This window comes from Saccopteryx bilineata, chromosome 2, assembly GCF_036850765.1.
Source record: "Saccopteryx bilineata isolate mSacBil1 chromosome 2, mSacBil1_pri_phased_curated, whole genome shotgun sequence".
NCBI lineage: Eukaryota > Metazoa > Chordata > Mammalia > Chiroptera > Emballonuridae > Saccopteryx > Saccopteryx bilineata.
Window position 1 is genome coordinate 58,361,732 of NC_089491.1, and position 13,000 is coordinate 58,374,731.

General features: G+C 36.2%; 1 protein-coding gene across 1 annotated transcript in view; it reads right to left on the bottom strand.

The window, feature by feature from the left end:
* CFAP95 (cilia and flagella associated protein 95) overlaps nt 1-13,000 on the bottom strand; it is a 146,208-nt gene that overhangs the window by 63,158 nt on the left and 70,050 nt on the right. The window contains exons 3-4 of the mRNA XM_066254727.1: nt 11,389-11,507; nt 10,418-10,486 (exon numbers count right to left, since the gene is read on the bottom strand). Of these exons, the coding sequence (XP_066110824.1) occupies nt 10,418-10,486; nt 11,389-11,507 (188 nt within the window). The remainder of the gene's footprint in view (nt 1-10,417; nt 10,487-11,388; nt 11,508-13,000) is intronic.

Here is a 13,000-nt window from a genome sequence, read left to right on the forward strand (position 1 = left end):
CCTACAGGAATTGTCTGACTCCATCAGAAAGAATAACATAAGAATAATAGGTATATCAGAGGGAGAAGAGAAAGAAAATGGAAGGGAGAATATACTCAAACAAATAAAAGACGAGAACTTCCCAAGCCTGTGGAAAGAACTAAAGCCTCAAATTCAAGAAGCAAACAGAACACCGAGTTTTCTTAACCCCAACAAACCCACTCCAAGGCACATCATAATAAAGATGACACAAACTAATGACAAAGAAAAAATTCTCAAGGCAGCCAGGGAAAAGAAGAGTACAACATATAAAGGAAGGCCTATTAGATTATCATCAGATTTCTCAGCAGAAACTCTACAAGCTAGAAGAGAGTGGACCCCAATATTTAAAGCCCTGAAAGAGAGGAACTTTCAGCCAAGAATACTATACCCATCAAAGCTATCCTTCAAGTATGAAGGAGATATAAAAACATTCACAAATACAGAAAAGATGAGAGAATTTATCAACAGAAAGCCCCCACTCCAGGAAATACTAAAGGGGGTTTTCCAACCAGATTCAAAGAACAAAAGAAAACAACACCACAAGTAACAGCTCCACCAAGAACACAATAAAACCAAACTTAAACTGTGACAACAAAGGAAAAAAAGGGGGGAGAGGATGGAGATTAACAGTAGCAAAGGACAATGAAGTGCAGAAATACTTATAAGATAGGGTACTACAATGAATATGGTAGGTACCCTTTTCATTACTTAATGGTAACCACCCTTGAAAAAACCACCACAAAAACACTTGACTTAAAAAAGGTAGCAACAGAGGAAAGAAGTATGGAACACAAACAAACAAAAACAAATGACAGAAAAACAAAAGAGAAGAATCAAACTAGATACAAAACTAACAGAAAGCAATTTATAAAATGGCAGTAGGGAACCCACAAGTGTCAATAATTACACTAAATGTAAATGAATTAAACTTACCAATAAAAAGACACAGAGTAGCAGAATGGATTAAAAAAGAAAATCCAACTATATGCTGCCTACAAGAAACACATCTAAGCAACAAGGATAAAAACAAATTCAAAGTGAAAGGCTGGAAAACAATATTCCAAGCAAACAACACCCAAAAAAAAGCAGGTGTAGCAATACTCATATCTAATAATGCTGACTACAAGACAGAAAAAGTACTCAGAGACAAAAATGGTCATTTCATAATGATTAAGGGGAAGTTGAATCAAGAAGACATAACAATCCTTAATATATATGCACCAAACCAAGGAGCACCAAAATATATAAGACAGCTACTTATTGACCTTAAAACAAAAACTAACAAAAATACAATCATACTTGGAGACCTCAATACACCGCTGACGGCTCTAGATCGGTCATCCAAACAGAGAATCAATAAAGATATAGTGGCCTTAAACGAAATACTAGAACACCTGGATATGATAGACATCTACAGGACACTTCATCCCAAAGCGACAGAGTATACATTTTTCTCTAGTGTACATGGAACATTCTCAAGAATTGACCATATGTTGGCCACAAAGACAATATCAGCAAATTTAGAAAAATTGAAATTGTACCAAGCATATTTTCTGATCATAAAGCCTTGAAACTAGAATTCAACTGCAAAAAAGAGGGGGAAAAACCCACAAAAATGTGGAAACTAAACAACATATTTCTAAAAAATGAATGGGTCAAAGAAGAAATAAGCGCAGAGATCAAAAGATATATACAGACAAATGAAAATGAAAATACGACATATCAGAATCTCTGGGATGCAGCAAAAGCAGTAATAAGAGGAAAGTTCATATCACTTCAGGCCTATATGAACAAACAAGAGAGAGCCGAAGTAAACCACTTAACTTCACACCTTAAGGAACTAGAAAAAGAAGAACAAAGACAACCCAAAACCAGCCGAAGAAAGGAGATAATAAAAATCAGAGCAGAAATAAATGAAATAGAGAACAGAAAAACTATAGAAAAAATCAATAAAACAAGGAGCTGGTTCTTTGAAAAGATCAACAAAATTGACAAACCCTTGGCAAGACTCACCAAGGAAAAAAGGCACAGGACTCAAATAAATAAAATCCAAAATGAAAGAAGAGAGATCACCACAGACATCATAGATATACAAAGAATTATTGTAGAGTACTATGAAAAATTATATGCCACCAAATACAACAATCTAGAAGAAATGGATAAATTCCTAGAACAATACAACCTTCCTAGACTGGGTCATGAAGAAGCAGAAAGCCTAAACAGACCAATCAGCAGGGAGGAAATAGAAAAAACTATTAAAAACCTCCCCAAAAATAAAAGTCCAGGCCCAGAGGGTTATACTAGTGAATTCTATCAAACATTCAAAGAAGACTTGGTTCCTATTCTACTCAAAGTCTTCCAAAAAATTGAAGAAGAAGCAATACTTCCAAACACATTTTATGAGGCCAACATAACCCTCATACCAAAACCTGGCAAGGATGGCACAAAGAAAGAAAACTACAGACCAATATCTCTAATGAATACAGATGCCAAAATACTAAACAAAATACTGGCAAACCGAATACAATAACATATTAAAAAAATAATACATCATGATCAAGTGGGATTCATCCCAGAATCTCAAGGATGGTTCAACATACGCAAAACGGTTAACGTAATACACCATATCAACAAAACAAAGAACAAAAACCACATGATCTTATCAATAGACGCAGAAAAGGCTTTTGATAAAATACAACACAATTTTATGTTTAAGACTCTCAACAAAATGTGTATAGAAGGAAAATATCTCAACATGATAAAGGCCATATATGATAAACCATCAGCCAACATCATATTAAACGGCATAAAACTGAGGACTTTCTACCTTAAATCAGGAACAAGACAGGGTTGTGCACTCTCTCCACTCTTATTTAACGTGGTGCTAGAAGTTCTGGCCAGAGCAATCAGACAAGACAAAGAAATAAAAGGCATCCATATCGGAAAAGAAGAAGTAAAGGTATCACTTTTTGCTGATGATATGATCCTATACATCGAAAACCCGAAGGACTCCACAAAAAGATTATTAGAAACAATAAACCAATACAGTAAGGTCGCAGGATACAAAATTAACATACAAAAGTCCATAGCCTTTCTATATGCCAACAATGAAACATTAGAAAACGAACTCAAAAAAATAATCCCCTTCACGATTGCAACAAAAAAAATAAAATACCTAGGAATAAACATAACAAAGAATGTAAAGGACCTATATAATGAAAATTACAAAGCATTGTTAAGGGAAATCAAAAAAGATACAATGAGATGGAAAACTATTCCTTGTTCTTGAATAGGAAGAATAAATATAATCAAAATGGCCATATTACCCAAAGCAATATACAAATTTAATGCAATTCCCATCAAAATCCCTATGAGATTTTTTAAAGAAATGGAACAAAAAATCATCAGATTTATATGGAACTATAAAAAACCCCGAATAGCCAAAACAATCCTAAGAAAAAAGAATGAAGCTGGGGGCATTACAATACCTGACTTTAAACTATATTATAGGGCCACGATAATCAAAACAGCATGGTATTGGCAGAAAAATAGACACTCAGACCAATGGAACAGAATAGAAAACCCAGAAATAAAACCACATATATATGGTCAAATAATCTTTGATAAAGGGGCCAACAACATACAATGGAGAAAAGAAAGCCTCTTCAACAAATGGTGTTGGGAAAACTGGAAAGCCACATGCAAAAGAATGAAACTCGACTACAGCCTGTCCCCGTGTACTAAAATTAATTCAAAATGGATCAAAGACCTAAATATAAGACCTGAAACAATAAAGTACATAGAAGAAGACATAGGTACTAAAATCATGGACCTGGGTTTTAAAGAACATTTTATGAACTTGACTGCAATGGCAAGAGAAGTGAAGGCAAAGATAAATGAATGGGACTACATCAGAATAAAAAGTTTTTGCTCAGCAAGAGAAACTGATATCAAAATAAACAGACAGCCAACTAAATGGGAAATGATATTTTCAAACAACAGCTCAGATAAGGGCCTAATATCCAAAATTTACAAAGAACTCATAAAACTCAACAACAAACAAACAAACAATCCCATAAAAAAATGGAAAGAGGACATGAACAGACACTTCTCCCAGGAAGAGATACAAAGGGCCAACAGATATATGAAAAGATGCTCAGCTTCATTAGTTATTAGAGAAATGCAAATCAAAACTACAATGAGATACCACCTCACCCCTGGTAGATTAGCTATTATCAACAAGACGGGTAATAGCAAATGTTGGAGAGGCTGTGGAGAAAAAGGAACCCTCATTCACTGTTGGTGGGACTGTAAAGTAGTACAACCATTATGAAGGAAAGTATGGTGGTTCCTCAAAAAACTGCAAATAGAACTACCTTATGACCCAGCAATCCCTCTACTGGGTATATACCCCAAAACCTCAGAAACATTGATACGTGAAGACACATGTAGCCCCATGTTCATTGCAGCACTGTTCACAGTGGCCAAGACATGGAAACAACCAAAAAGCCCTTCAATAGAAGACTGGATAAAGAAGATGTGGCACATATACACTATGGAATACTACTCAGCCATAAAAAATGATGACATCAGATCATTTACAGCAAAATGGTGGGATCTTGATAACATTATAAGGAGTGAAATAAGTAAATCAGAAAAAAACAAGAACTACATGATTCCATACATTGGTGAAACATAAAAATGAGACTAAGAGACATGGACAAGAGTGTGGTGGTTAACAGGGGTGGGGGGAGGGAGGACATGGGAGGGAGGGAGGGAGAGAGTTAGGGGGAGGGGGAGGGGCACAGAGAACTAGATAGAGGGTGGCGGAGGACAATCTGACTTTGGGCGAGGGGTACGCAACATAATTTAATGACAAAATAACCTAGACATGTTTTCTTTGAATATATGTACCCTGATTTATTAATGTCATCCCATTACCATTAATAAAAATTTATTTAAAAAAAAAAAAAGTTTAAGCCATTGACATCACTTTTAATCTCAACCTGACTACTCCCTACATTACAATTTAAAAAATATTTTCTCTGTCTGTGACTTTTGTGGACGAAATTATCCACAGAGTCAAAATTATCCACAGAGTCCTTTTCTCTAGTTAAGGTCAGGAGTGATAAGTCTAGTGGTGTCCAACATTCTTGTTCTGGTTTTCAACATGTTTCCCTGAGAGATGTTTGCTCCCAGTTTAAGGAGAAAAGGTATTATGTCTTCTTCACATTGGTTCCGAAATGAAGTAGGTAAGCTTTTGGTTAAGTTCTGAGCAAAGAAATAGCTGGTCAAATGCCATCACAACATAATAGATGTTATTTAAAAATTATATAAATGCATCTGACTAATATCTCCCTAATACAAAGTATACCTGTATTCTGATTTTTTGTTGTTGTTGTTAAGAGGTTACCTGGGGTTTAAATTTATATTATGATTATAGTTTTTCTTTTATAAGCTGAAGCACATTATTTTGGTCCATTGAGCAAACTCATTCTTATTCATTGCCTTTTAAAGTTGACATTTAACTTCCACAGCTGTACAGTTGGCAAAAAGCAAAAGAGTATTTAATATTCAAGAGAGCTGATTCTAAAACACCACAGTATTCTATCATATGGAATGTCCTATAATTATCAGTATACATTAACTGAAAGAAAGAATTGCATATGAAATTAGCAGAGAACGGCTGAAGGTACTCATGTATTTATTTCCTTGTTAATACTTATTAACTAAATAAAACAAACAAGTAATTTTAGCAATTCAAACCAATAAGGGATGATTTTCTAAGAGACCATGACTTCTAATGTATTTGCTAGCACAGAATTGAGAACAACTTTTGTTTCTACCGGCTTTGATGTCCTAGATAAAATATGATAAGAATTAACCACATCTCTTTCCCATGAAAATTTGCTGTTCATCATCAGAAATAATTTATTCATTCAAAAAACAATTACTATACATTTGTTGTTGTTCAGGCTCTCTGTTAGGCACTAGGGATAGAGCTAAGACAGTCTTACCTTTCATAGCATTGACTTTAGAGCAAGAAAGACAAACAAGAATGCAACCAAAATGGATAATGTTAGGATAAAACAAACACACAGTGCTAAAAATACCCACAAGGGACCTACCATAGGGGGTGAGGGTAGCAGTAGGAAGGGAACAGAAGAATTAGAAAACAAAAATTGAATTCAATAGTAGGGTTGAAGAAAGAGAGAGCCAAATAGACAATAAATACAAAAATGAAATAGAAAAGGCAAGATAATTAGAGGACCAGGGCAAGCAATCCAACATCCAAATAAAGAATTTCAAAAAAAGAGAACAGAGACAATGTAAGGTATAAATCATCAGTGAAATATATCAGGAACATTGCTCTGAATTGATAGATACGAGTTTCCAGATTGAAAGCGTTCACCAAGTATCTGGCCCAGATGACTTGCATAGCACTTACCATATATGCAGCAGTTACTCTTCTAATTGTTTTATATACATTAGCTTGCTTAATCATTACAAAAACCCTGTAAAATAGGTGCTATTATAATGATCATCCCCACTTTACAGATAAAGAAACTGAGGTACAAAATGTGCCTAAGACCTTTAAGTAGAATTGCCAGGATTTGAAGGCAGGTGATGTATGTTCAGAGCCTACTACACAATCTGCAGGAGAGAGCATGATTGTAAAATCTCAGAATACACTATCGACAGCTCTAGCTGATCATTTTAAAGCCAGGGGTATGTACTATTTTGATAGTGTATGCAGAGCCCAGCCCCTGATCGATCACCTGAGGGGAGCCCCATGCAGACTTCCTTCTCTCTAATACCCTGCCCTACAAATTCCAGTCCTATCAGAAGGTCTAACTTTTTATTCCTGCTTCCAAGCTCAGTAAGAACAGTGCTCCACATATGGGTTCACCAGCCTGTACCAACGGCCAGAAAACTTATCTGGGTGAGTCAGAGGAGAATGTGATGCTCATCTCGCATCTCCAGGAACACAGAGCCCCACTGGCTGCTATTCAACACTTGACAGCAGTCGCCTACTGCAGTGGTCCTCAACCTTTTTTGGGCCAAAGACCAGTTTAATGTCAGAAAATATTTTCACGGATCCGCCTTTAGGGTGGGACGGATAAATGTATCATGTGACTGAGACAAGCAACAAGAGTGAGTCTCAGACAGATGTAACAGAGGGAATCTGGTCATTTTTTAAAAATAAAACATTGTTCAGACAAATATAAATAAAACGGAAATAATGTAAGTTATTTATTCTTTCTTTGCAGACCGGTATCAAATGGTCCATGGACCGGTACCGTTCTGCAGCCTGAGGTTTAGGGACCACTGGCCTACTGTATTTTGCCCAGTTCTGCAGTTATTTATGTCAGGATAGTTAAGTCAGAAACCAGCTCTTTTAGACATGAAGATATCTTTACTTAACCCTCACATTTAAATAATTCTGGGCTCAAAATTCTTTTCCTTCAATACTTCAATATTATGCTCTTATAGCCAGTGTTGCTATTGAGAAATTAATGTGGACTTGTTTTTATTTTATTATTTTGACCATGTTTTCTGCTATTTCCATTATTTCCCTAAATAACAAACCTTTTAGCTTTTTGTTCCATTAATTTTAAATTCCTGTTCCATTTGTTCCATCAGATCTTTTCCTCTGGTATTGGTTGCCTATATCTCATTTTTTATGATCCTTTTGTTCTTTAGATGTGTTATGATATTTTAAATTGAGACTTCATCTGTATTATTCCTAAGACTATCAGTTGCCTCCACTTTTTTTGTTTGTTTATTTTTTTTACAGAGACAAAGAGTGAGTCAGAGAGAGGGATAGACAGGGACAGACAGACAGGAACGGAGAGAGATGAGAAGCATCAATCATTAGTTTTTTGTTGCACATTGCAACACCTTAGTTGTTCATTGATTGCTTTCTCATATGTGCCTTGACCGCGGGCCTTCAGCAGACCGAGTAACCCCTTGCTGGAGCCAGCGACCTTGGGTTCAAGCTGGTGGGCTTTTTGCTCTAACCAGATGAGCCCGCGCTCAAGCTGGCGACCTCGGGGTCTCGAACCTGGGTCCTCTGCATCCCAGTCCGACGCTCTATCCACTGTGCCACCACCTGGTCAGGCTGCCTCCACTTTTGATGACTACATAGATAGTTTGTTGAAAAGGGAGGCTAAGCTGTTGTCTTTACTGTGAGTGTGGAAAATATGAGTGAGTGCCTCTAGTGTAGTTTGCTGGGTTTACTTACACTTGCTTTCCTTGGCATTTCTTTCTCCTTAAGATGTATAGCCCAGTTCTTCTATATCTGAAACTGCTTTCTCTAATCAGAGTTGGAAAAGACAACTCAGGGTCCTACTGGCTATCTGTGGCTGGCATTACAGATTTCAATACTGAGATCAGGGCTTTAGGGAGATGGGCTGTTGGCACCAAATTCTCTATTATGTAGAACCTTGGCTGTCTCATTTTCTGCCGTGTACTAAAAACAGCAAAGTCAATGCAAAAATCCAGCTTTGAGTATATAGTCCAAGTTTGCAAACACAATGGACACGACTCTTTCAACTCCTGTCTAAGCCATGCTTACTGAGATTATAGCTCCCACTCTGAACTGGCCTCAGACTCCATTCAGAGACTTCATCTCTTGCCTTTTCTGCTCCTCTTGTATCCTAGACTTCTCCTGCTTTAACTCTTTATTTTCTTGAGAGTTTCTCAGAGTTTTGATACAGTTGTCAAAACCTGCCTCTGGATTTATTCTGCCTTCCCATGTCTTTGCTAAAAGTTCCAGATATCAATGTTGAGAAGGGAGCCAGCAGGATGCTTTTAGCTCATGGCCTTGATGGAAGCCAGAAGCCCATCCTCCTCGAGAATCATCCTGGGAATACTCCTTGTGGACCTTGCAGCCCACGTAGAGGCGCTACAGTAGGCTGTGGGGGATGCAGGCCAGGCCAGTCTTCCGGAGAAATTGGAATTAGAACCCACAGGGTTAAAACAGCTGTACAGAATTACAGTAGGTGATTGTGAAATGGGGTGGGACTCCCCAATCCTTCCCACCTCAGTCAGACTCTGTAAAATAGCTTAGCTCTCAGCCATACAGTATTCAAAGGAAGCAAAACCATTTAAATTGCTGGTGATGATGATAGACTTATATCTTCATAACACACAATCCAATACTCAGAATTTTGTCATGCTTGTAGTACCTGTATTGCCATGTCATTTATCTCTACATCATTACAGAAAATTTGAAAGTTTGTATTCTTTAGAAAGATGAGTGGAAAAGGATTTTTATTTCTGTAGTAACAAGCCGTGATACTGCCAAAATAAATTTATTTCTTTTATTAGCCAAGTTAGTAGTCTCCTGTACTATTGTCAATTCTCATTATTCACAGTGATGTTCTTTTAGCAAATGCTGAACCATTGCTTCTAGGAAAAATATGGGGTTAGATTCTTGAGAGCCTCAGGTTATAATATTTTCATCAATCAATCTATACATAACTGGTTTTACATGTGTTTGTTTATTTTAATTAAATTTTATTAGGGTGATATTGGGTAACATAATTATACTGGTTTCAGTAGCCCTGTTCTATTACATGTACTGCCAAAGTGAGCACTCCGTTGCCCAGTTCTACAACACATCTCTGTACACCATATTGTAAGTTCACCACTCTAAGTCTTTGTCCGTCACCATTTATTCCCCCTAAACTCTCCTCTACCCACCCACCCCCACACTGTTGTCCATGTGTGTTTCTGTTGAAAGACACCTTATTTAATATATACTGTTGATTCCATAACATTGAACTCACAGTCAACAGCATTATAACTCATGCCTGAAAGAAGCTTAATCTAACACATGTATTTTCTCTTCATCACTGTCTTTTGTGCTTAGGAATATCAGGTAGCACTTTTGCACTAATCTCAGGGGCCATTTCAAACAGCAAATTCATCAATTAAATTACACACACACACATACACACACACAAAATCACTAAATAGACATTGCAATGGACACCTGCTCACAGGACTAGAGAAGAAATGGGGAGGCAGAGCCTCACCTTGCTCAGCCTAAGCTTGGGAACATGTGTAGGGTGGCTTATATTTTTCACCACACTATACATGTTCATGAGTGACTGCAACAGCACCCTAAGCATTGATTGGGGGTTATAAATAAATTTTTGTAAGAGAATTTGCAAATATAGAATCCATGAATAATATGGATTGACTATTACTTGTTAACATTATGCTTATAAATGAAAAGACAACTTTTGTTAAAGGAAAGAAGTGCACAAGCTGCCACACAAAGGTTTGTTGACTGTGGAACACCCCTCACCCCTTTGCCCCTGCAAACAAACCTCCTGAATAATTAAGAAACATTTTGTGCAGTTGCAGCAGTTTAAGGACTACTTACATTTTGCGCCGATCTGGTAGGTGTCTAGTAAAGAGAGCTCCAAAGCCTGTCACAGGCAATCCAGTGTCCCTAGAAACAAGATAACAATTTTTAGAAACATGTCAACTGACATTTGTAAACTATCAAAGCTACAGAAAAATGATTTGGTGCTGAATTTTTATGATAATTATTTTTAAAGGATTTTTATGTTTGCAATTTTTATATACCAGTACTTTGCAAAGTAAAATGTCCTAATGTGTACATATAAATGTCAGCATTCTGTAATTACTTTGACTGCATTTTCAAATAATTATAATACAAGACAAAGTCTATATCCTAACCTCCATGGAAAGGTACTGTACCAGGTTGCAGGACTACAGATATGACTAAGAAACCATTCCTACTCACAGAAAACTATCTCAGGGAAACATACGCACATATAAATAACTAGAATGTAAGTTCAACTGTTTTATAGAACACATACATAATGGTCAGAGGGCAAGGAAATAAGAATAATTAATTCTGATTAATAGCAGCTTACTTAATTCTTAATGCACCTCGGGCAACATTTCTATGCACTTTTCATACTTTATTTCATCTAAACTTCAGAAAAACTCTATATAGTAGATACTTTTATAATCCCCATTTTATAGTGAACAAACTGAGGATTACAGACACCAAATATCTTTCACAAGGTAATTGTGGAGCTGGAGTTCACACCTAGGTAGCCAGAACTCTGAGCATAAAAAATGTGTGAAGAGGAAATGACATTTTAGGTGAACCCAGAATGAATAGGGCTGGTTGGCAAACTGAGGGAAAGGAATTCCAGGCAGAAGCAACAGCATCAACAGAAAGCATGGAAGCTTACGATGTGTTCCTGTGTTTGATGCACTCCTGTAACGGGCAGCTGGTGCCACTATGCCTCTCAGTACTTACATAATTTCTCTCTTGCATGTGCCTATTCTGTAGGCAAAGGAGAATATTAAGAATACCTTTCAATAATCCCAGAGCTCATTGTTTCCTCCGTTAGTAAAGCCTTGCTATTTATTTGAGCCAATTCTGTGTTTAAAAAGACTTGTGCCATTTGTTCATGTGTTTCTGAGATCCAAATCTGGAAAAAAAATAGAAGCCATATATATATATATATATATATATATATATATATATATATATATATATATAATTGTAAAAAATGATCAGTTACTAAAATATATTTTTGTTGAGGTACATTCTGATTTTAAATTTTTGACTCTATTGACATTAAAAAAAAGTGATAACTTATAGCAATTAACTATTTCATCATAAATATGTAAAAACAACCAATTTCTTACTACATGTTGTTGAAAAATAAAATCAAATTAGTTTTTCCTATGAAATGGAAAGAGCTACATTCAACTAAATATTAATTATATCTGCTTTCTATTTCCTTCTCGAGGTTAATATATTTTAATTTCTCTAAGTAAGGAAGTATTTGTAGCAATCACTTTGTAAATCAAATAGGACTTCAGATACAATCATCATCATCATCATCATCACCATCATAATTGTCATCATCATCATTATCCATTTCCTACCACAGATGACAAGTCAGTGAATTATCAGGCAATTATTACTATGAGGAAAGTCTACAGATTGTAAGACATATACAAACCAATTGCAGATGAATCATGGGTAACATCTAGGGGAACTTGGGAACAAAAACAGTGGTTAGAATGGAATATTTTCAAGATTAGCCAGTCAGCACCTTATCCTAGGCCACTACTGCTATGCTAGAATGGAATATTTTTATACAAAACTCTAGACTATCCCAAATGTTGAGGTTTACAGTAGAGAACCAGAACTCACCACCCCCACCAGAACCCATTACTTTCCCTGAATCTGAAGACCAGGTTCTCCAACACATCCAATGAAGCCTCAGATCACATTAATTACATTAGATTTTGTTTTTAGAAAGAGAGAGAGAGAAAAACCATTGTTCAGAAATTTGAAGATTTCAACTGCTATCATAGCTATAATCCTATGCCTCTGATCCATTCTGGGTCAGTATAACAAGGCTCTGCAGTAACTAGCAATGTCTTCAACTCAAAGAAGTTTTAATTACAGTCTCTGGTCCTACTACTCTGATTTACTCCATGGCTCCATAAATCCTTGGCTTCTCTCACTACTGTTTCTAAGATCCAACCTCCTAAATCACCAGCCTCCTAGCTCAATCTCCCAGCTCTCATTTCTATACACTCAGATCAACTAATCCTCTTCTTAGATCCCCAGTTCACAAGTCAGTGGTAGAGGACACAGATTTGGGCTTCATATTCTGTACTTAAAAAAAAAAGAAGACATATATTTGGAGAAACAAATTAGAACCATTTTGTTTTAAGGCTTAAGTTTGACCTAAAATTTTACCTTAGTTATTTATGCTCTGATCGTTTTTAGCAGTGAAATATACTGCTCACAAAAATTGGGAGATATTTCAAAGTGAATATGAAGCTATAAAATACCCTCTAATTTTTGTGAGCAGTGTACTTCAACAACTCAATTAATACCTTTGAAAATTTTATGAAACAAAAATATTGCTAAACATAAAATGATGAGAAATAAAAGAAAGCG